The sequence below is a fragment of the Plecotus auritus genome (assembly GCF_963455305.1).
Source record: "Plecotus auritus genome assembly, chromosome: 10".
NCBI lineage: Eukaryota > Metazoa > Chordata > Mammalia > Chiroptera > Vespertilionidae > Plecotus > Plecotus auritus.
The window spans coordinates 21,522,390-21,547,491 of record NC_137785.1 but is presented as its reverse complement, the minus strand read 5'-3'; the positions used below and the strand labels follow the sequence as shown (position 1 = coordinate 21,547,491).

General features: G+C 42.0%; 1 protein-coding gene across 1 annotated transcript in view; it reads right to left on the bottom strand.

Annotated features, from left to right (window-relative positions):
- Positions 1-4,340: 4,340 nt before the first annotated feature.
- Positions 4,341-25,102, bottom strand: part of HSD17B2 (hydroxysteroid 17-beta dehydrogenase 2) — a 58,872-nt gene continuing 38,110 nt past the window's right edge. The window contains exons 2-5 of the mRNA XM_080646058.1: positions 24,862-25,074; positions 18,020-18,205; positions 9,293-9,430; positions 4,341-4,776 (exon numbers count right to left, since the gene is read on the bottom strand). Coding sequence (XP_080502184.1) covers positions 4,415-4,776; positions 9,293-9,430; positions 18,020-18,205; positions 24,862-25,074 — 899 coding nt within the window. The 3' untranslated portion in view covers positions 4,341-4,414. The remainder of the gene's footprint in view (positions 4,777-9,292; positions 9,431-18,019; positions 18,206-24,861; positions 25,075-25,102) is intronic.

The following is a 25,102-nucleotide window of genomic DNA, read 5'->3' as shown; positions in this document are numbered from 1 at the left end:
CCTAGACAGAGCAAAGAGGAGAAGAGAGCTACTGTGATGGTCCACAGGGGAAATATACACAGCTTCCCTCTCTGTAGAGGATGCATCCTTCTTGGAGCCATTTATACTAAGGACCCATGAATATGTGGGATGTGTTTCAGGAATGGATTTGTGTGTTGTGGTGATGAAGATGATATAAATTAGAATGTTGTGGTTGCAAGTAACAGAAATTGAGTTCTGGCTGTCTTTGAACAAAATATGAGTTACTTGAATATATATATATATATATATATATATATATATATATACACACACACACACACATACATATACATATACATATACATATACATATACATATACATATACATATATACATATATATATTAGAGGCCCACTGCACGAAATTCGTGCAAGGGGTTTGGCCCTCGAGGCCCCTGCTGCCTCGTGCCTCCCCCCACCCCCCACTGGTCGTTCCAGAAGGTTGTTCCGCCATTCGGTCTAATTAGCATATTAGCTCTTTATTATATAGGATATATGATTCACATAATCAAGGCAAGGCTAGAAGATCAGGCTTGAAAAATTGGGTTGTTGGGACCAAGTGTCCCCAAGAAAGAGGAGATACAACTACTATTCATGGGAGACTGCCACCAGTACTCTTCATATCCTTCAGTTGACATTCCATATCCTAGGAAGGTCATACATTTGTTTGTGATGCCCAAATTCTAGAGGCTAAGATACTGAAAGAGGCAGGATTTAGACCTCTGGCTTCTGTAGTTAGAGGAAAAGCCCTGTTTTCCACCAAGATCTCTCACACCTTGGGGAATGACTTCCACATAGGAAGGTAAGTGGATGCTGAACAGAGCCCCCCAAACTTGCCTACCAAATCCAGCATTACAATGCCAGTGACATGTATTGGCCTACCCCTCCTCTGACTTTTCATTCCTGTTTTGCTATTCACCATGGGTATTCAAGATAAAAGTGTGAGTTTTGTGTTCATCAATGACAACTTCTTGCACAAATATTTATCTTGCCTAAAATTCATACCCAAATAAAAAAAATGGCACGTTTCGAGTTAGTACCTTCTCTATGTAGAATCAGTTCATCTTGGATGGTCAGGAGAGAGAGCACAGGGCAATGCCAAAGAAAGAGGTTCCATTACATGCAGCAGTGAATAATTGCCTATTGTCAAAATAGGAGGAAGAACAGAAAGTGAAGCTAAACAAAAATATATCTGTGGTAAATTCCCTGGGCAATTACCTGGTGACCAGAACACCCTCATACAGATAGAATGACCTGAGAAGAACAAATAGTTTAGGATAAAAGCCTTCAATTTGCTTGTTGATTTTCCTGTTTTTCATGGCTGGGATTCTCTCTTTAGTCATCTCCAAGTTTTGCAAGGTGGTAAAAGTTTTTTGATGACCCAAGACTAATTATTCTACCATGCTAGATGCAGTGTACTATACACTGTTATCCTTGCCAAGAATGATTCCAAGAGTCTAGAATTGCCAGAGATCAGCTGAAATATTTGGTTTCCACTCTGAGCTCATTAAGGATTTTGTTTCACCTTGTTTCAGAAGAGCCATGCTTACAGGCTTTGGGGATAAAGCCCCAAAGAAGTTGCAATTGGAAAAAAATGCTTTTCTATAAAAGAGGGCTAATGAATAATAATATCACCCACCTTAATATCCCTTTTTTCTTTGGTTTCTTTCTTTCTCCCCTAGGACATTGTTGTCTTACCTATTTTTTTTTTTCTGCCAAGCATTTATTTTAGTCCTTATTCTTCATTGAACCCTTCCCTAGAGTGTGTATTTGTCAGGAATTAATTCTATTGCAAAAGATTGAAGCCCAATTTAAAATAGTGTAAAGGAAAGGTATTGGCTCACACAGTAAAAGGGATTTTGCTGATGTGATTAAATTAAGGATTTTAAAATGGGGAAATTATCCTGGATTATCTGGGTGGGCCAATGTCATCACAAGGGTTCCTATAAGAGGGAGGCAGGAGGGTCAGAGTCAGAGGAAATGAGAGGATGGAAGCAGATGTTGGAGTGATGTAGCCATAGCAAAGGAATATAGAGGCCTTTGGAAGCTGAAAAAGACAAGAAATGAATTCTACTCTGCAGCCTCCAGAAGGAACGAGCCTTGCTGACAATTTGATTTTACCCCAGTGAAAGCTATTTCAGAATTCTGACCTCCAGAACTGTAGCACAATAACTCTGGCAGACTGACTAATTGGTAATGTTACAGCAGCCAAAGGAACCTGAAATGCAATAGGGTTGGCTCGTGAGAATCTACATGTCTAATAGGTTCTCAAGTGATGCTGATGCTGCAGGTGCATGGACCACACCTTTTTCTTTATTGATTCTAGAGAGAGAAAGGGAGCAAGAGTGACAGCAAGAGCAAGAGCAAGAGAAAAATCCACGTGAGAAACATGGATTGGCTGCCTCCCACAGGCGCCCCAACTGGGATCAAACCTGCAATCTGGGAATGTGCCCTGATCAGGAATCGAACCCGCCACCTTTTGGTGCATGGAACAATGCTCTAATCAACGGTGCCACACTGGCCAGGGCTCAGCAACCACAGCATCTTCTGCAACACTGGCTAATCATAAAACACACAATTCTCAGTCCTTCTCCAAACTCTAGACTGCAGATTATACACACCCTTCGTCCTCTATATGTCTGAACTCTGCAAATGGAAGTGTTGGCCTTGACAACTCTTATCTCTATAAAGTGCTTATTTTGGAAATCAATACTTAACCTGATTTTTTTATTTTCTTTATGTTTTGTCCTGAAGCAATAGTGGAGAACCACTGAGCAGTTGACATGACCAGCTATTAAAAATGTATTATATTAGAGAATAGACTGTTGTCAGAAGGAATGGGGGTTGGGAGGGCTGGGTAAAAATGGTGAAGAGATCAAGAAGTACAAATCAGTAGTTACAGAACAGTCCCAGGGATGTAAAGTATAGCACAGGGATTATAGTCAATAATATCATAACAACTATGTATGGGGCTAGATGAGGATTTGAAACATCAAGGGACCACTCTGTAAAATACATGATTTTCTAACCACTATGCTGTACATCTGAAACTAATACAGAATACTATTGAATGTAAACTGTAATTGAAAAATAAATATATATAATGTAGTAATAATTTCCTAACTATTTATTTCACTATATTGTTATTTATTATTTTCTTTTGGAGAAAATCACAGAGCACTATCAGTTTATTTACTCTTTAAAATCTTCATGAGAATGGAAAATAAAAAAAGAACCTGCACATTCCAAAAAGGAAATGGGGCACAGGGAGTTTGCCATGAGCAAGGTGTCTGGACCTTTGCATCCCTCGTAACAAGTTGATATTTGTTCTAATTCCTTTTATGCCCTCTCTGTTCACCAGATCCTCCCCCTTTGCCTACCCCAGGTGAATTTGGTAATACCTCTTTTAGTATCTGACATTGCTCCCTTCAGCCAGGCTTCTGTAGCAATAATGCTGGCTTTCCATCCTGGGATGCTCAGATGGAGGTGACAGGGATGGTTACTAGGGATACCACACCAACCATTCACATGTCCTGGGACTGCCAAAAGGCCTCTGGGGCTTTGCTTGAGATGGGAGACCTCATCATATTCTCTCCAGGGCTTTTGGTAAAAGAAGAAAGAGGAGCACAATGCACTGATTATATACAATAAATCTAATATTTTAAATGAAGTAGTTACTGTGGGATATCAGTGCACAGTGAGAAAGACTCCATTTGACGATGGTCCTTGCCATTTCATACTTCTCTTCTCCCCCTTCCTCCCCACTCCTTTTCTTTAAGTCATCATCTCTCTTCACTTCCTTCTCTCCTGGCAGACAGTGTAGTCCAGTGGTCGGCAAACTGCGGCTCGCGAGCCACATATGGCTCTTTGGCCCCTTGAGTGTGGCTCTTCCACAAAATACCACAGCCTGGGCGAGTCTATTTTGAAGAAGTGGCATTAGAAGAAGTTTAAAAAATTTGGCTCTCAAAAGAAATTTCAATCGTTGTACTGTTAATATTTGGCTCTGTTGACTAATGTGTTTGCCAACCACTGGTGTAGTCCAATCTGGATTTCAATTCTAGCTCTGCCTTTTGCTAGCTGTGTGACAATAAACTACAAACCTAACCTCCCTGATCCTTAATTTTCTTACCCATTATGTAGGGGTGAGGATACCTACCTCAGTTCTCTGATGAGAACTAGATTGAGAGAATACCTGGAATGTATCTGGTGCAGAGTTGGCACTCAATCAGTGCTCTTCATGGCAGTCATTTCTAACCTTCAGCCTTCTCACCAGTACATTGGTCCCATTCACCCAACAGAGTTCACAGGAAATGCAAGATAGGAAACCACAACTTTAATGGGAAACTCTGGCTTCTCTTTCACTCCAAGACGACAACGTTTTTCATGTATTTGCCTACATGGCCTTATTCTTCCGATTAGGCATGCTAAGTATCCTAGGTGTGCCATTATTAAAGAAACTTAATTTTTTGTTAAAATAATCAAATATGCCAGTTGGGCTAAAAGAAACAAAGCAGAACCACAGGTAAGCCCCTGACCCCGGCGTGTAAAAGGTGAAGGGTCTCTTAGCAGAGATGGCGTGCTGGATGTCCTGGAGCACAGGGGACACGTCAGAGCTGGCGTAAGTAAAGACTTCGTTGAAAACATTCTTTTGCGCAAGGATATAGTCCTGGCCGTACTCCTCCTGCACGTCAGGGGTGAGGTGGTCCAGGATGTCTTTCTCCAGCTTGTCCCACATTTCTCTCGTGCCTGTGATACCTGAGATGCCAGAGGAAAGGGAGGCTCAGATGCTGCAGGGCCAGAACAGGTATGGCTGACCCCTAATGGGAAGCGGGCCCTTGTGAATTGTCTTCTGTTGAGAAGGACCAGCATTCCCAACCACCCTTTCAAATATGTACTTTATAATATTTATTATATATATTATTTTTATTTTTATTTTTTACAGAAAACTGCACAGATGACAGGGTTTTCACAAACTGAATAGCCCGTATAACCAGCAACCAGATCAAGAAAAGGACAAACTGCCCTATCCGGTTTGGCTCAATGGATGGAGCTTCAGCCTGCAGACTGAAGAAGGGTCCCGGGTTCCATTCCAATCAAGGGCACATGCCTGGGTTGCAGGCTCGATCCCCAGTAGGGGGTGTGCCGGAGGCAGCCAATCAATAATTCTCTCTCATCATTGATGTTTCAATCTCTCTCTCCCTCTCTCTGAAATCAATAAAAATATATTGATAAAAAAAGAGAAAAGGACAAACCATCCTCAAGCCCCCACTCTAAGCCCCCTTCCCATGAGCCACTGTCCCAATGAACAGAATAGAGTGCCTGGCTTTGGACATTATATAAGTGGAATCAATTATATAAGGAGAGGTTCATCTATGATATTGTGTGGTCGTTCTCATAGCTGCAGAGTTTTCCATTGTATATATATGCCGTAAATTGCTTATCCATTATACTGTGATGGGTATCTGAGCTGTTTTCAATTTGGAGCGCTTAGAAATTGTGCTGTCACAAACAGTTCAGTACAAACAGTTCATGACTATTATATACAACATATAATATAATGTACAGCCCTGGCCGGTTAGCTAGGTGGTTAGAGCATCAGCCTACAGACCAAAGGGTCGCAGGTACGATTCCAGGCAAGGGCAATTACCTCTATTGCAGGTTCCCCAGCCCTGGCAGGGACTCATGGGGGAGGCAACCAATCAATTTCTCTCTCCCCCCCACTCCTCCCTCTCTTTCACCCTCTCTTCCACTTTCTCTAGAAATCAATGGAAAAAATATCCTCAGGTGAGGATTTTAAAAAAAGAAAAAATATATAATGTACACACTATAATATGTAATATACATGTGTGTGTATGTATGTGTATATATATATATATATATATATATATATATATATATATATATGTAGCTCTGGCCAGTTTGACTCATGGAGTATTGACCCATGGACCAAAGGGTTGCGGGTTCAATTCTTGGCCAAGGGCAGGTACCTCAGTTGCAGGTTTGATCCCTGGCCCCTGTCAGGGCTCATGTGGGAGGCAACCAATTGATGTGTCTCTCTCATGTCGATGTTTCTCTTTCTCTCCCTAAGGATCAATGGAAAAAATAGCCTCGGGTAAGAAGGTGTATATGCTTGTAAAGTTAATCTCTTGAGGCAACCTATAGTTTTGTGTATCTTTCTACATTTCTCCCTTGTTCATACAAACATATAAACATATAAAAGGCTTTGGGTCAATTCTGTTTTACCAGGAATAAACAAAAAACAAAAAGGAATTTGTTTTCATGTTTGCTTGCTTTTGCTTAGTAATAAATCACATATCTGCCTTTGATCAATGGCTATAGATTGAAACCAGAGCAGCAGAATTTTCCATCAAATAGCTTTTAGTCAACCACATCTAAATCAAAGTCCTTCCTAGGTTTCACCATTTTAGGCGGCTCTACCATAAACTGCCTTGCATATTATACCCTTTTGTATTTCAGCATTTACTTCTGTAGGTTACAGTCCCCAAACTGTGGTCCCCTGGTCAAAAGGCACATGCATTTTGAATTTTAATTGCTACTGCCTGATTTTTTTCCAGAAAGATTGCTGCAATTCATGCTCCCTCCTGCAAAGTATGTGATTCCTCAGGGATTGCTGTGGGGATGAGCCTTTGTTTGCGAGCTTGGTTGACTCCTCAGTATCAGGACTGTGGGGGAGCCTCACTCTGAAATGCAAGCCAGTGAAATCCAATTACACTCATGGGAATGTAACCGGGGTTTCAATTGCTCATTTCTTTTTCTGAAGGCACATGCAGTATTTAAAGAAATGATTACCCTGACAATTATTCTGGAGGTTTCTGAGTCATGAAAAACATGTTTGTGTGAACTATTGTTCCTCCAACTACCTCCCCCCAGTCTCTGCTTTCACCGGCTAGGGGATTCCTCTCCCTCTCTACTTCATTTTTAAATACCTCATGGACTTTCTAACCATTCTTGTGGGTACTCTATTTTGATTCCCCAAAGCTCTCTTTATTGGTGTCAAAGCCACCAGCCCTTTATCAACCTTCATCTGCCACTTCTGACACTCACTCACCCATCCCCTGCCACTTTGGACTATACACAATGAAATTGTTAAAACTATCTGGATCCAAAACCCATCTCTGCCTCATATTGCCTCATATCAGCTCTGTGACTTGGGAAATTCCTTAAATTCTCTGAGCCTCAGTTTTCTCCCTATAAAATGTGATTATTACAATGCTTGCTTCATAGAATTAAGTGAAATTGTGCATGCCAAGTGCTTAAAACCGGCTAAGCATACAATATGTTTTAGCCGTTTTCATTGCAGGACACTAGAAAAAATCTGGTGTGTCTCCTTGAATGTCTTCAGAAACTTTCTGTGTCCCTGAAGATTCTTATTCTTGCCCTCCCCGCTCCTTCAAGCATTATTCTCCAACTTGAGTCCTCAGCCCTCCATTGTCTTAGCCTCCTGCCTTCAGAGAGCCCATCAAATATCAGCTTTAAACTGAGGGCAGTCTAGTAGGAAAGAAAGAATCCAGCACTACACTTAAGGATCTGGTTTCAAATTCCTCACCTTCATGGTGAGCCACACACCCTACTGGGTGTATATTACCCACCTCACTTCAGTGTCCTCACCTGGAGAATCAGGTCAATTAAACCTGTCCCTCAGAACTATGATGCAGACTAAGACATATAAGACTTATATGGGAAGGGTGAGGCTATAAATTGAAACAATATTTTAGAAAACAGTTTGGTAATATCCAGTAAAGTGGAAGATAATTAAACTCTATGATCTTGTCATTCCACTCCTGGGTATGTGTCGTAAGAAAAAATCATGTACACGTACACCACAGTACATGTGACAGAAGGTTCATGGAAGAATTCTTCATAATTGTCCAAAGTGACCCAAATATCCCATCAACTATAGAAAAATTGTGGCATATTCACAGAATACTATATAGCAATGAAAATGAATGAACCACAGCTACACACAACTTAGATGAATTGTGGAAACAACATTGAGTGAAAGAAGCCAGACACAATAGAATATAAACATGTTGATTCCATTCAAAGTTCAGGAACCAGTATAGCCAAACTCTGTTGTTTGGGGATGCGTATATGGATATATCATTGTAAAGAAAAACAAATAAAATATTACAAAAAGTAAGAGAGTGGGCATGTTTTGGGAATGGGAGAAGGCTATGACTGGAGAGGATCATATAGGGGTTTCTGGGGGCTGGAAATGTTTCATTTTTTTTTTCTGGATGTTAAGGACATGAGTTTTTATAATAATTTGTTAAACTATGTATGTATGATATATTTCTCAATTTAAAAATGAATAAGATCAACAACATCAGGAAAGAATATGTAGAACGTGGCTACTTTCTGAGAAGAACAGCTCCCCCAAAATGTTAGCCATAACAATTTCGGTGAATCCTTACAACTGTAGCTTAGCTGGAGGTTTTCTCTCTGTGTTGGAAGTTTCCTTTGGCTGTGCCACCAAACCCTCGATCCTCCTGTCAGGCTCAAAGTCAAATTCATCATTTACCCCTCACACTTGCTGTCAGTCAACTTTCTGCTCTTGGTGTCATGTCTTCTATACCAGTCTCTCAGTCTGTCACATTTGGCATTATCTTTGATCCATTCATTTCTCCTCTCCACTCAATGAGTCCCCAACGTGGAAAATCCTTTCAATCCTTATCTTTCCTTCATTCATACAGCCCTGATCTACCCTTTCACCATGGGTGGCCCAAGCCTCTTTCTCTCCGTCTCCCTCCCAAACGAGGCCTTTCACTCAGTCATGATCCTCCTGGTTAACATTAAAACCTCTGGGTTTGGTCTTTAGTAAGTTAGCAATCCCTCCCATTTTATGGTCTTTTATTAGATGGGCTTTTTAAAGATTAAATGTTTGATGGCTCAGGACTAAGCACTGAGCCATGGGGGTGGTCTGCATCTGCTCAGAGTTCAGAAATTCAGGAAGGAGAGAGGGGAGGATGGCCACCTCCTCCCAGGGTAGAAAACAAGTGGGTCAGAGGGGAGGAGGTGGTGGTTATAAAACACATGACATTAAAACGTAACTCCTTCGTGGAAGAATGCAGGGGAGCAACCATAGACTGGAAAAAAGAACCCAGCACTTGCCCCTATATTCTTAAAAGAGGCCCATCCATACCAACCCCTCTTTAGTTGACTTCTGAGACATTCAGTTTGAGCAGAACAGAGGACCTTTAGCATCCCTCCTAGGAGGACCATTGCAAGGCTCTTAGGCTCAGATACTTACTTGTTTTGAAGCCTCCAGGCTGGATGTTAGAGACTTTCACTTCCCATTTGGAAAGCTCTTGTCTCATGACTGCCGAAAACATGGTCAGAGCTGCCTTGGATGAGCCATAGGCCGCCATCTTTAAAAATGGGACCCCTCCTATGGAAATAATGGAAGAAAAAAATAATCAAGTCTGATGTTTCCATTTTATCATCCTCTAAGTATTATCTGCTATGGGATCGGGGTGGGAGTGGAAAGGGGAAGAAGAAAGTTTGGGGGGATGATGGACGTGCTCACTATCTTGATTGTGTGGTGATGGTTTCCTGAGTACGTACATATGTCTAAATTTATCAAATTGTGTACTTTAAATATGAGCAGTTTATTGTATATCAATTATATCTCAATTTAAAAATTTTTTTAAAGCAACCATCTTGCTTCAAGAGACCATAGACATTTTCAGCAAATGCCAGAGATGACTTCATGGGTATTTTGCTCTGCCTATAATCCTTAGGACATTTGCACAACTAGCTAGGGTTGGGAGGAGGATCTTACCTTTCCATGCTTCCCAGTTTCACCAGTTTTCCCAGCTTTGGTGATTCTCACCAAACCAAACGTGAGATTAGTTTTGCACATGTGCTTGTCTTTGTTCCCCTAACTTTAGAATTTTGCAAGTGATTTCTTTCAGTTGGGCATACTTTATCCATGGAAGAACATTTTCCTAGCCCTGAGCTGTCTTGCCTGAATCCTACCTCTATCCAAAAGTTAAAGTTTTCAGCAGGAGCATTGGAGACTACAAAATATGTCTCATGCCCATATTTAACATTTATTAATGATCATTTATTAAGGGATACTTAAGTCATTCCCTTAAGTCTGTAGTTGGTGGGACAAACTCTTGTTTCTAAATAGGCTTTCAGCTCCTTCCTGGGCCCCCACAAAACACTGAGCTCATTTCTTCATATGGGGAAAGCATGACTGCAATGACTGTGATCTGGTTTCTTAAAGGGCAATCTTAGTAAAGACATTGTCCATTCCCAGTCACTTAATGAAACCATACTTTGAATTAAACTATCTAGCCTTGATCTGAAAACTATCACACAATGCACTTTAAAATATGAGATGGACTAGTAAGATAAGCTTACAGCCGAAACCGGTTTGGCTCAGTGGATAGAGCATCGGCCTGCGGACTGAAAGGTCCCGGGTTCGATTCCGGTCAAGGGCATGTACCTTGGTTGCGGGCACATCCTCAGTGGGAGGTGTGCAGGAGGCAGCTGATGGATGTTTCTCTCTCATCGATGTTTCTAGCTCTCTATCCCTCTCCTTTCCTCTCTGTGAATTATCAATAAAATATATTTTAAAAAAATAAAATAAAATATGAGATGGTAAAATGTATGAAACCAAATATACACAGTATAAGTAAAACTGGAAAAAATCTGGATAAAATTGGTGGATATTCTGGTTATAATATTGTACTACTAGAGGCCTGGTGCGTGAAATGGCCTGGGGGTGGGGAGTGGTCCATCAGCCTAGCCTGTGCCCTCTCATAGGCTGGGACGGGGAGCAGACCTAAGCCGGCAGATGGACATCCCTCTCACAGTCCGGGACCCCTCACTCCTTACTGCCTGCCTGCTCGCTGCTCCTTAGTGCTGCTGTGGAGGCAGGAGAGGCTCTTGCCACCGCCACTGCACTGGCCAGCTGTGAGCCCAGCTTCTGGCTGAGCAGCGCTCCCTCTGAGGGAGTGCACTGAACACCAGGGGGCAGCTCCTGCATTGAGCACCTGCCACCTGCAGGTCAGTGTGCATCATAGTGACCAGTTGTTCTGGTCATTCCACTGTAATGGTTGCTTAGGCTTTTATTACATAGATAGTTTTGCAAAATTTTACTATTAGAGGAAACTGGGTAAATGGTACATAAGATCTCTTATACTCTTCCTTACAACTTAAATAAATGTACAATGATCTCAATGAAAAAAAAAGAGCATAGTGTCTGCACCCCCATGTTCATTGCAGCATTATTTACAATAGCCAATACATGGAAACAACCAAAGTATTCATCAACAGATGAGTGGATAAAGAAAATGTGGTTTAATATATGCAAAGGAATATTATGTAGCCATTAAACAAAAAAGAAATCCTGCCATTTGCAACAACATGAATGAACCTTGAGGATTCTGAGTACATTATACTAAGTTACATAAGTCAGACAGAGAAAGACAAATGCTATATGATCTCACTCATATGTGGAACCTAAAAAACCAAACTCATAGATACAGAGAACAAATTGATGGTTTCCAGAGGTGGGTGGTAGGAGGTGGGCAAAATGGGTGAAGGTGGTCAAAAGGTATAAACTTCCAGTTATAACATACATAAAATTTGGGGATGTAATATACAGTATGTCCTTACTAACATCATTGATAGGTCTTCAACTTTAAGGAGAAGAGGTATAATGAAACTAATTTTACTATAGGCTAATTGACAGGAACATGAGTTAAGTCCCTACAGCATCTCATCACCATTATAATGAAACTAGTTGTATGAAACAACATTATTCAAGGGCCTGCTGCACTGCATGGTAACCAGAGTTAATACTGTGTTGTATGCTTAAAAGGTGCTGAAAGTAAAGCTTTAAAATGTTCTCATCACAAGAAAAAATTTGTAATTATGTGAGATGATGGATGCTAGCTAACCTAATTGTCGTAATCATTTCATAATATATACATATATCAAATAATTATGTTGTACACTTTAATACAATGTTATATGTGAATTATACCTCGATAAAATTTGGGGTTGGGGTGGGGAAGAGCATAGGCATTGAAGTAGAAAAACCTAGAATAATGAATGTTAATTATCATTATTTTTCTTACATTATTATTAAAGCTTTGGTCTGGCTCACATAACTTCCTTTTAGGAAATACAGGTATATCTCAGTGATATTGTGGGTTCGATTCCAGAATCCCACAATAAAGCAAGTATCTCAGTAAAACCGGTCATAATATTTTTTGCTGGCAGAGAGTCTTGCTTTAAATTTTTAAAAAACACATCTGGCCCTGCTGGTGTGACTCAGTTGGTTGGGCATCATTCCAAATACCAAAAGATTGCCAGTTCAATTCCTGGTCAGGGCACATACCTGGGTTTTGGCTTTAATCCCCAGCTGGTTCACTCTCGCTCTCCCTCCCTCTCTCCCTTCCTCCATTCCTCTCTCTATGCATGTCCTCGGGTGAGGATTTAAAAAAAAAAAAAAAAATGGTTGCAGCCTTGGCAGATGTTTCTAAAGCTCTAGCTTTGTTACCAGACCCCATTACCAGATGGGTCTAGGCCAGGAGCAGGTCTGTCTAGGGCCTACTGGTAGGGTGTGGGTTATTGACTGTGCAGGAAAGAATACCATCCCAGGTGATTTTGAGAGTATATTTATTAAAGCTGGAGACCTCAAAACAAAGGAAGGGCTTAAGGTAAAAGAAGCAACAGGAGAGAGAAAGTCAGAAAAAAGGGGGCCTTGGAGACAGGTTTCGGGGTAAGCCTGGGTTGAGCTGCCACTGCCGACTGCTCCCCTGTTGGAAGTCTCAAGGGGTTCTTTAGAGTTTAGGAGAAAATCAGCAAAGATACAAGGCATGGGCATGTTCTAGCAAGAGCACACTGTGGATCCTTTGTCTTGAGGCTTTTTTATCTTTCCTTGACTGACTGGAATCCCTAGGGGAGGTCTCAGGAGAGGATCTTTTTTTCTTCTTTATTTTCTTTTCCATCACCATTTATCCCCTCTATTCCCTCTTCCACTTCCACTTCCACCCACCCCTCAGGAGAGGGTCTTAACCGAATATTCATTAGCTTTTCAGATGTGTCCTTCAATATGTTGATTCATCATGTGTATAAAGGAACCAGGGTTATTTTCTGGTTAGTTTTATTTGTAAAGAACATTATTGAAGAGGGACTGGGACCGTGGCCGGTCTGCCCTGGGACAGTCTGGAAAGTGTAAACCATTTGCTCCTAAGTGTCCTTGGTCAGGGAAGATAAAACCTTGTGATTGATTAGCTGGCTGTAAATTGCTCAAATTGTTTGGCCTTGTTTAATTATTTTGGCTCAGTTTCCCTTATTCCACTTGTCAAGGAATTTCCCTAGCTTCTTACTCTCAGCTTGTCCAAGGAGGCTTTTCTCATCTTTTAAAATTTCAAATAAGCCAGGCCTTCATTTTTTGGCCTCCCATGCCAAACTTCAAAATTTTTAGTTTTATTTACCAAAACTTTAGGAGACCTTATGACCTTTGTACATCCAAAGATCTACCTGGGAGCTAGGTAATTCTCCCTCCTTAAGCATGTCTGAAAGGGAGTATTTTTTAACTTTTTGTTTGGAAATAATTATAGATTCACAGGAAATTGCAAAGAAAATGTACTTGATAATCCTGTTTACCCTTATCCCAGCTTCCTCTAATGATAATGCCTTGCATAACTATAATACGATATCAAAACCATGTAACTGACATTGGTACAAGGCACAGAACTTATTCAGTTTTCACCAGTCATGTCTGTGTTTATAGTTCTGTGCAATTTGTTATTGTTGTTAATCCTCACCCAAGGATATTTTTCCCATTGATTTTTTAATTTTTAGAAAGAGAATGGAAGAAACGGAGGGAGGGGAAGAAGGAGAGAGAGAGAGAGAGAAACATCTATCAATTACCTCCCATATGGACCCTGACCAGGAATTGAACCCCCAACCCTTTGATGCACTGGACAATGCTCCAACCAACTGAGCCATCCAGCCAGGGCAGTGTTCTGGTTTTTTTATTATAGCCATTCTAGTGGCTGTGAAATGTGATCTCATTGTAGTTTTGATTTCCTGTTTTTAAGTGTCCCTCCTGGTGATTCTATACAAAAGCTGCCTAAGGACAATAGCATTTACTTAGGAGCTATTATACAGAGTGTCCCCAAAAAATGTGTACACACTTGAACAGCTGATAGCTCAATTTTGAAAATGAAATGTCATTTTAATAAACATTGACTTTATAATTATTCAAAGTGTGTGTATACATTTTTTGGGGACGCTCCATAGAAAAGTAGAATCTTAGCCCTACCCCCTTCAGACCTTCCAGTCAAAATCTTCATTTAAACAAAGATCCCCAGGTGATCACTACACACATTAGTATTTGAGAAGTTTTGATGTAAGAGACAGGCAACCCTGAATTGCTAACACCTCCTCATGATTCTTTAAGCACTAAAATTAGGGTCTGTGGTTCTTTTGCCCTTGTTTGATAGTCTGGAAAAGTGAGAGGAACACAGAACTTAGAGTAAAACAAACAGACCAGGTTCCAATCCTGACTCCAGCATTTACCAGCTGGATAATCCCAGACTAGAGTGTACTTGATATAGAAAAGGAATTAATACCTGCATCCTGCAAACCTTGGGATTAAATAACTTCGGGCCCACAAGCGTCTAATACAATTTAGCACAGAGGTAATTTACTCAATCTTGTTCTCTCTTCTCTTGCCCTACACTAGCCCTGGCTTTTGTATGAGAGTTTCAGGAAAGCAACCCTCAGCTTTGGCTTCCTCTCACATCACGGAGCAGCTGAGGGGCTCGCTGAATGATTTGCCAGATCACTGATTTCCTTACAGCAGCCAGCTCAGCAAGAAAAAAATCCACGAATGACTCCACAATCAACTTCTCTGCACTAAGTAAGACCAGGCTCAAAGCTGAACCCATGAACTCTGCCAGATACCTATAAATTATAGACTTGTAACAATCTCTAAGGCCGTTTATTTTGATGTAAAGTAATTTTAATACATTTTAACCAGTAACCGTGCTAAGTAAGCACTCAGAATCCACAATGCATTTATATCTACAGCCGAGATCAGAGGTTCTCAACTGGGAGTGATTTTTTGTGACCCCCTCCTATCAGTGGGCATGTGGCAATCTCTGAAGATTTGTCAGTGCTGTAGGTGGGTGCTACTTACATCTAATGGTTTGCCACAGATGCTGCTAAAACATCCTACAATGCACCATATAGCCTTCCCCCTGGGAAAATTAGCTTCTCCCAAATAGCAATAATGCTGAGGTTGTAAAACACTGCCCTAGACTCCTGGACTCAGGTGCTGGGTCACCCTCATTAATAGATAATAAAATGGATACATAGACAAGTGAGGTGACCTGCCCCCAGATCATCCAGCTAATAATAGAACAGGATTCAAACCACAACTGGCTCAAAAGCCCTGAGGCCCGAGTTGTTTTATAAGGCTTGTTTTCAAACATTCTTGTTCAAGTCCAGCTTACAACTGCATGTACACACACAGGTTTTACTCTGCAATTTTTTAAGAAGCAAACTGGCCAGAAAAAGCTTTTATTTATTTATTTTATTTGTTTATTATTTTTCTTTTTAAGTCCTCAGCCGATAATATTTTTCCATTTTAGAGACAGAGGAAGAGAGAAGGAAAAACAGAGAGAAACATCAATGTGAGAGAAACTCATTGATTGGTTGCCTCCTGCATGCACCCCACCAGGGAGGAGTCTGCAATTGAGGTACCTGCCCTTGACCGGAATCAAATCCTGGACCCGTCAGTCCACAGGCCGAGGCTTCATCCACCGAGCCAAACTGGCTAGGGCCAGAAAAAGCTTTTAAACCTCTCAAACATAAAGATTTTTCAAGTGCCCTTTGTACACCAGCCTAACAATTACCTCCCAATTCCTTTCTTCCTTGGTTAAATATTTAGCCAGCTGCTTTGCAAGGATTTGGGTTAAAGAGCTATTGTATTTCTGTGGTAAGGATGGTAAACATGATTATAAGAGATAAAATTCTACCAGAGACTGTATGGTCAAATCTAAAAGTAGTAAGTGACAGGGAACAGCAGGACGTACAGCAACTCATCGTCACAATCAGGGGTGGTGATGCAGCAGTTGGCAGGATAAAAAGCCACAGATGCACATATAGCCAGCCTCTTCCCCATTGTCATGGTGGATGGCTTTTGAGTCTCTAACTCACTACATGCCAGGTATGGCTGATGCTTAAACACTTGTCATATTATCTCATCTCACCATAACCCCAAAAAGAAGTAATTATTAGCCCCTTGGTAAAATGAGGAAGCTGCAGCTCAGATGTTCAGGACTTTGTCCTAGGTCACTCAGGTGTCTGTGGTAAAGATAGGTTCACAACCTGGACAGTTTACCTCCACTTTGCTTGGCTGGCTTCCTCTCCCTTTTGAAACTGATTCTAACTGTATAGTTACATGACATCTCTCTCTTTCTGTTTCAAGGTCCTTCCTGTAGGAATGGGAAATGTGGGAGAGAAGGATCTATAATAATAAAAGTGTAATGTGCTAATTAGACCAGACAGCTGAACAACCTTCTGAACATCATTCCGGACGTTCTTCTGGATGAAGCCGCGGCAGTGGGGGCTGAGGCAGAGGCAGTTAGGTGTGATCAGGCAGGCAGGCAAGTGGTTAGGGGCGGTAAGACAGGTAGGCAGGCAAGCGGTTAGGAGCCAGCGGTCCTGGGTTGTGAGAGGGATGTCCGACTGCTGATTTAGGCTCGATCCCACAGGGGTTCCAGATTATGAGAGGGTGCAGGCTGGACTGAGGGACACCCCCGCCTGTGCATGAATTTCATGCACCGGGCCTCTAGTGTATTCATAATGTGGTTGACTTTTCTGTGCATCTCCTAGAAAAGAATTTAAAGAAGCAATATTTCTTCCCTGCCCCAATCCTTATAAGACTGAAGTGGGAGTGTCAGAGTCAAGGAGTAACTGGAAGATGGAGGAAGGGGCCATGAGCCAAGGAATACAGGAGGCTTCTAGAAGCTAGAAAAGTCAATGTAATTGATTCTCTCTTAGAGACTCAGGAAGGAATGCAGCCCTGCTGACACCTTGATTCTAGCCCAGTGAGACCTCTCGCCTTCAGAACTGTAAGAGAAATTTGTATTAGTTAGCCATTAAATTTGTGGTTGTCTGTCATAGCAACAGTAGTAAAGTAATATACTTTGGTTGATGGTGCATCTATGCTTTCTCCCTGCCTTCTATTCCCATCCCTCCCTCCAAAAAATAAATAAATAAAACAACTGCGGGGACTGACCTTAATATCCAGCATGGGCTTCCATACTGAGGCTCACTCTGCCCAGACTTTCCAAGCACTCCTAGATAACATTTTTTATCACACTTATGTGATATCACACACAGGGCATTGTTTATGAAAGGGAGATTATTAAACTCTCGATTCAAGTTGTTGACTACCTGTTCTTGGATATGGAGAGAAATGAATCATCAAATGTCTTACTCTGACCCAGTCGTGAAGATTGCAAAATGAAGAGAATGATCTTATGGAAAACACTAGTAGGCAGCCAACTGAGAAAGGGGACTCTGAAGTGCCAACAGAATGAAGCCATCTGCCTACTCATCTTATAGGGAACAAAAGAGTATGCAGAGTTCAGGGAGGACTGAAAGCAGGTTACCTGTAATGCTGACTTTAACTGTATGCAGAATATTCTGTTCAGGTCTAGGAAGCTTGTTCATTGGCTTGTGCCAATGTGAAAATATGCAACAACCCTCAATTCCCAGTAACGAATAGATGAGTTAGAAGGTATGTTAGAGTTTGTACATAAAAAGGTTTTAAAGGAGATAAAGGTTTCATTGTTTTAAGATCAACAGTAAACATACAATTTGACTAATCATGATCCAGCCCTGCATAAGCATGTCCTGCTTTCTTGTTCAGCCCACAAAGAATGCACGTCTTGCAATGATGGGCACTGCACAACCTTGTGGGGAAAGGCCAACTCACCTGCCATGCTGCTGATGTTCACCAGCCTCCCCTTGGATTTCCTAAGAAGAGGCAGAAATGCCTTCGTGACTTCCACAGCCCCGAAGAAGTTCACTTCCATGCATCGCTTGTAGTGGATCATAGGAATGAGCTCCCCATCAGCGGGTAAGCCAAGGATCCCCGCATTGTTGACCACAGCCCACAGTCCTGAGAACAGAAAGGAACAGCATTGAGATTGGGCCAGACTAGAGAGCAGGACAATTTTTAACACATTAAGTTCTAGAGTCAAAAGGGCCTCTTTGAGATTAAGGACAGATCACGTACACTCTCCAAACTCAGTCTCTTTGAATACCTACAACCACCTGACCTGAAGGGTTATGTGGGGAGTAAATTTGTGAAATATCAAGCAATAGTTTTGGAGGTATTTTCTTTTGCTTCAGAGCACTTTCCATCATCCATGCAGCTTGATAAGAGTCTACCTCATGCTTCTCCTTCCAAGGAATGTGTAGAGACAGTATGGTACCTTTAGGACAATGCAGGATGACATAAGAGCCTGTCTGTCCTTTTCCTTAGACAAGAAGATCTCCTAATCCCAGGAAACAGGGAAATTAGAGAACAAGTGCCAAGAGCTAAGAAGACTGCAAAGATCCTGAGTCCTATTCTTTTCCCCAACCAGCCTGATCCCCTTGATAAGAATCACCAGAAGGCCCTAGCCGGTTTGGCTTAGTGCAGTGGTTGGCAAACTCATTCAGAGCCAAATATCAACAGTACAACAATTGAAATTTCTTTTGAGAGCCAAATTTTTTAAACTTAAACTTCTTCAAAATAGACTCGCCCAGGCCGTGGTATTTTGTGGAAGAGCCACACTCAAGGGGCCAAAGAGCCACATGTGGTTTGCGAGCCACAGTTTGCCGACCACTGGCTTAGTGGATAGAGCATCAGCCCTCAGACTGAAGGGTCTTAGGTTCGATTCTGGTCAAGGGCATGTACCGTGGTTGCAGGCTCAATCCCTGGCTCCAACCTGGGGCTAGTATGGGAGGCAGCCAATCGATGTGTCTCTCTCACATTGATGTTTCTCTCTCTATCTCTCCCCATCCCTTGCACTCTCTCTAAAAATCAATGGAGCCCTAACTGGTTTGGCTCAGTGGATAGAGCGTCGGCCTATGGACTCAAGGGTCCCAGGTTTGATTTCGGTCAAGGGCATGTACCTTGGTTGCGGGCACATACCCAGTGGGGAGTGTGCAGGAGGCAGCTGATCGATGTTTCTCTCTCATCGATGTTTCTAACTCTCTATTCCTCTCCCTTCCTCTCTGTAAAAAATCAATAAAAATATATTTTAAAATATAAAAAATAAAAATCAATGGAGAAAATATCCTCCAGTGAGGATTAACAACACACACACACAAAGAAAAAAGAAGAAGAAGAAAAGAATCACTAGAAGGGCTTATTCAAACATATTGCTGGTCCCCCCCTCCAGAGAATCTGATTTGGGATGTCTGGAGACCTGAGAATATGCATTTCCAACAAGTTCCCAGGCAACGCTGATTCTGGCCTGGACCACACTTGGAGAAGCACTGTCCACAACTAGTGGTTTTCAACCTTGACTGAACATTTGGCTCACCTGGGAGGCTTTTTAAAACCCCAATGCCCAGGCCACATCCCAACCAACTAGAACAGGACTCTTGGATGGGGGAGAGAGGAGACCTTCGAAACAGTAGTTTAAAATTTTTCCCAGGTGATTCCAATACACAAGCTTGGGAACCATTGCCATAAATAGTAAGAGAGAGGTAACAGAAAAATTCCAGCTGTTTTGGGGGATGAGGGATCTGAAGCAGAGGTGAGTGACCTGGGTCCTCTTTATCTGAGAGAAAAAGAGGTGGCAGGACCTAACATATGTTTAGCTTGATGGACCTGAAGCAGAATCTCTGAGTTTCCTGAGCCTTAGCATGATTTAGAACAGTGGTTCTCAAAGTGTGGTCCAGAATCAGCAGCATCTTATCAACTGGGCATTTGTTAGAAATGCCAATCTGGAACCCCACCTCAGACCTGCTGGATCAGAAATTGTTGAATCTCAGCACCTGATACAACCTGCCTTCCAGGTGACCCTGCAGCACACTCAAGTGAGAGAACCTGCGTTATGTATAGGAGACAAATGAGCCTCAGCGCTGGCAGAGTGCAGAAATGGCAGGAGGCACCAACCCTAGCATCTAGGAAGTAGGTACGTGAGGACTGGATGGAGCCTTGGACATCTCCACAGGGGCCAACATGAAGCATTGACAATCCAAGATGAAATGTCCATCCCTAGGAATGTAGGTGCTACTACCCCAGGGAAGTGAGATGAAGTTGAAAATGACAGAAATGCTTTTTGCCACGTGTCAGAAAGATTGCTCAAAATAGAAGTTGAGTTGAGTTGTAGAAAATAAAGTTACATGTCTTGCATACCTGAGTTGGTGACGTTTCACACATCACGACGTGAGGAAAATCCAGAGAGAGGGTGCCTGGCATGTAGTAAGAGCTCAACAGCTATTAGGATGGTGAGGGGTGATGAGGATGCCTCCACTAGCATCCTCACTCGGTTAGGGTTTTAATTCACTCAGCCTGTTGCACACCTCTAACCAGTCAACATGCAGACTCAGCTTGAGAATGCCCTTGAACAGGGCTCGGCAAACTTTTTATATAGAAGGCTAGATAGTAAATATTTTAGTGTTGCAGGTCCTACTGTCTCAACTCTTCCATTATCATGTGAGAGCAATCAGATTATATGTAAATGAGTGGGCATGGATGGGTGCCAATAAAACTTGATGTATAGACATTGACATTTGAATTCCATATAATTTATGTGTCGAAAAAATTCTTCCGATTTCTTTTAACTATTTAAAAATGTAAAAAAAAATCCTTAGCTCACAGGCTATACAAAAATAGATGGCAGAGCTACATAATAGACTTTAAATGACAAAGTTAAAGAGATAGAAAACAGATGAGTTATTGTCAGGGATTAAGGATGAGAATGTGGCTCTAAAAGGGTAGCACAAGAGAACCTGGTATGATGAAACAGTTCTGTATCTTGATTGTGGTGATTTTAGCACAAGCCTACACATTATGATATTGCAGAGCTACACACACACACACACACACACACACACACACACACACTTGCACATATGAAATCTGAATAAACTCTATGGGTAATATTAATGCCAATTTCCTAATTTTGCTATTGTACTGTATTTATGCAAGATGTTGATACTGAGAGAGGCTTGGCAGATGGTGCTTAATATCTCCCTGTACATTTTTTTTGCAACTTCCTGTGAATCTACAATTATTTCTAAATAAAACAACAACAACAAAAAAAAAAAACAGGTAGAGCCATAGTTTGGCAACTCCTGTCATAGAATTCTAAACCGGCCATTATGCCCCTATACCTATAGGGCTTTAAAATAACTAATATTCATTAATAATTAACCATATGCTAACACTAAGTTAATAATATGTTGTGTAGGGGCACAGCACAGCTGCTGGCCCTCACCCAGGAGCAGCAGTTTTCTGGTTTATCTACAGGTTCCCGAGGGTTCTTTAGCAAACATCCTTCTTTCTGATTTTAAACTCCCCTGTTTCACTGCTCCTCGTTCTCTTTGATTTGAGAGGCTGAAGCTGAGAGAAACCTTGAGGAGAGCAGGCAATGGTGTATTGGTAGTTCTGTCTCAGAAGAGGATTGCCCTCTAGAATGCTGGCTCCCAAATACCAGGGGCTCATACCTTGTAAAACGCACTCACCACATCCCTTCATCCCTGGACACTGGGATGGTATTTCTCCCTACTTCATTGTTCAATATGGTCAGTACTGCTCCTCTGGTCTCACTAGAGGGATCTGTATCAAATATCTCCTTGAATAAGACATCATGAAATCAGACTCATGAGAGGAACAAGCTCAACCTGGTAAGATAGCAAAAGACCAGGGTAGGAAAAGGTACCTTTCTATAAAATGATAGCACATTGCAAAACTTGCTGAAAATTGATTCCTGATAACCAACAATCTATTTTTCTCTCACCCTCTCATTTCTTAGATGTTTATTGAATATTTACTATATGACTGGGACTGTCCTTAATACTGAATGAATGGAAACTAAGAGCCCTAACTGAATGCTTTCCTCATGTAAGGGACTCTTCTAAGTGCTCTCTTTGTAATAACTACTAGAGGCCTGATGCACAAAATTCGTGCAAGGGGCTCGGCCCTCGCAGCCCTGGCTTTGTCTGGAAGGTTGTCCCAAAGGTTGTTCGGCTGTCTGGTCTAATTAGCATATTACACTTTTATTATTATAGATTACTTCAAATATCAAATGAGACAGATAACATTACTCTCTTTGTGCTGTAAAGAGAATATAAGCAGGGAGTGTTTGAGGCTTCCATAGAAAGCCCTATATTAACATTTGACAGGAGAAAGCAGAGCTGAGAAATAGAGACTGGGTCCTGATGACATTGCTTAAGTTCCCGGATCCAGACATGCCTGAAGCCAACTGGTCTTCTCAATCACATAAGCAAATACATTCCCTTTATGCTTCTGCAATTTTTAAAAATATTTTTATTGATTTCAGAGAGGAAGGGAGAGGGAGAGATAGAAACATCAACGATGAGAGAGAATCATTGATTGGCTACCTCCTGCACGCCCCCTACTGGGGATCGAGCCCGCAGCTCAGGCATGTGCCCTTGACTGGAATCAAACCTAGGACCCTTCAGTCCGCAGGCTGTTGCTCTATCCACTGAGCAAAACCAGTCAGGGCTGCTTCAGCAACTTTAATTGGGTTATGTCACTTGCATCTCAAAGAATCCTAATGAAAACATGGTCTGGTTCTCAAGGAACGTAGTGGTGAGGAATGGCAGATGGACAGATATTTATAATAATGCAGTGATACGAATGTCTGCAAAGGATAATGAGTAAGTGTCCAGAAGAGGAAGTGAATGATGTAGCCTGGATTATCAGGAAGGTCGTGCAAGAGATGTTGTTTGATCCAGGACTTCTGTGGGAGTAGAGTCTGCAGTTGGATAAAGGCAAGAGCCTTAGAGAAAGGAAGTGGAGGCCAGAAGAGAATTTTGGCAAGAGGAAGCAGAATATGCAAAGATACAAACTAGCAAATTCTATTCTGGAAACCATTCAGAATTAAGAGTTTGGCAGGGGCCACTATCCTGAAAGGCCTTCAAGTACTTGTTAAGGTATTTAGGTTTTATTTAGAGAACCACTGAACTATGGAATGAGACATAGCAAAACACCTACCACAGAGCTGGCTCATGGGAGGGACCCAAGACATGAAAACCTTGTATGTCAAGGGGTTTTTAGGGAATAGATGACATTGTAAGATTGCGCATTATAAAGATTACTCTCCATTTGGAAAGTAATGGGAAAGGTAAAGGGGGTCATTGTGGGAGCCCAGGTGGGAGATGAGGGCCTTCATTAAGCCATAGCTGCCTGGAGATGGTAGGAAGGTCTGGGACGATAAAAATCTAGGGGGTATAATTGACAGGGCTCCAGACCAATAGGATGCAGGGATTATAGGTAGCCGCAGGTTTAAGGGACACCCCAGATTGCTGGCTTGAATGTGGCAGTGCTAACACCTGAGCCAAGGGGTGCAGAGGGTAAACTGATTTGTAGATTGGCAGCAGAGGTCAGATTTTGACGAATCAAGTTGGGATGTCTGCTAGGTAATTTTATATACATGTAGTTGTGGACATTGAAAAGAGGACTAGGTTGGTAATACAGATTGGAGGTTACTTAAATCACAGTTGCTTAAATCTCAGTGTTTCTCAACTCAGGCAGAATATTAGCATCACCTGGGAGCTTTAAAAGGACCCCACCTAGGATCTTCTTTACAGCTGACATTCCCAGTAAAAGGATAGCAACATTGCCAGCCTCGTGGCTGAAGGATTAGCTGAGTTATTGTAGGTAGATACTGATGTGGTTGGTTGGGGGAGGGTTTCCCAGGCTGGGTGGGTATCCGAGTGTTAGACCAGTGCTTCAGAAGGGCTTCAGGCTTGATTGAATTCCCTTCTGGGACCATTTAAAGTCTTAATCGTTTTTTAAACTAAAAGGGCCCCACATAATTTTCATTTTGCACTGGGCCCCCAACATGTAGCCCATCCTGGGACCAAACTTGGATATTTTCAAAACACTCCCTGGTGCAAATTCCTGGTATAAGGAAAGAACAGTATAGCCCAAAAAATGTGGAGTGGGGAGTTTGGGACAGATCCTCAGTAACATTCACATTTATGGACAGGGTTAAGGGGTAGAAGAAAAGGCTCAGAGAGAAGCAGAAAGAATGATCAGTGAACTACGAGGGCAATAGGGGTCTGGTGACACCAAAGCAGGGGAGGGTGATCGCCACATTTAAACACCGCAGAGTAGTTAAGAGCTTGGAGTTTAGGATAATGCTCATTAGCTTGGTCCGACCAGGGCAGCAGGGTTCCAAAGAGCTTGGCCATGAAGGAAGGGAACAAGAAAAGGCAGTGGCAAAGGAAGGACCGTGATTACGAAGCTTTTTTAAAATCTAATACATGTTAATATTGGTGTAAGGAGAGAAATGATGAAGGGGTGGAAGGTGGTGATTGATGAGAGAGTGACTGAGCAGATGTTGGAGGAACCAGGATAAAGAATTCTGTAAATACTGTGAAGACAGACCAGGCCTGACTCATTCCTAATGTACTCATGTCTACGAGAGGCCCCTGCACGTGGCAGGTGCTCTGTAGAGGTGTCTTCAGATGCGGTCAGCAGCCAGAATGGACTAGAGGGCAGCAGTAATTAGAGGCTGGAACCCGTGTTGGGCATTTGCAAGAAGGTGGAGGGCAATGCAGGGCATGGGTGGCTGAAGACAGTACCTCTGTTCTGCACCTTCTGCACCACTTTGCTGTAGGCATCTTTTATCTGCTGCGAGTCGGTGACATCCATCTGGAGCACAGAGAAGCGCTTGGAGCAGGTTCTTCTCAATTCCTCTGCTCCTGATCCATTTTCATTCAGAACTCCAGCAAACACAGTGAAGCCCAGCTGGTCCAGATACTTGGACAGAGCATGACCAATCCCAGAATCGCCACCTGCAAGAGGTCAAAACAAGACAAAGTG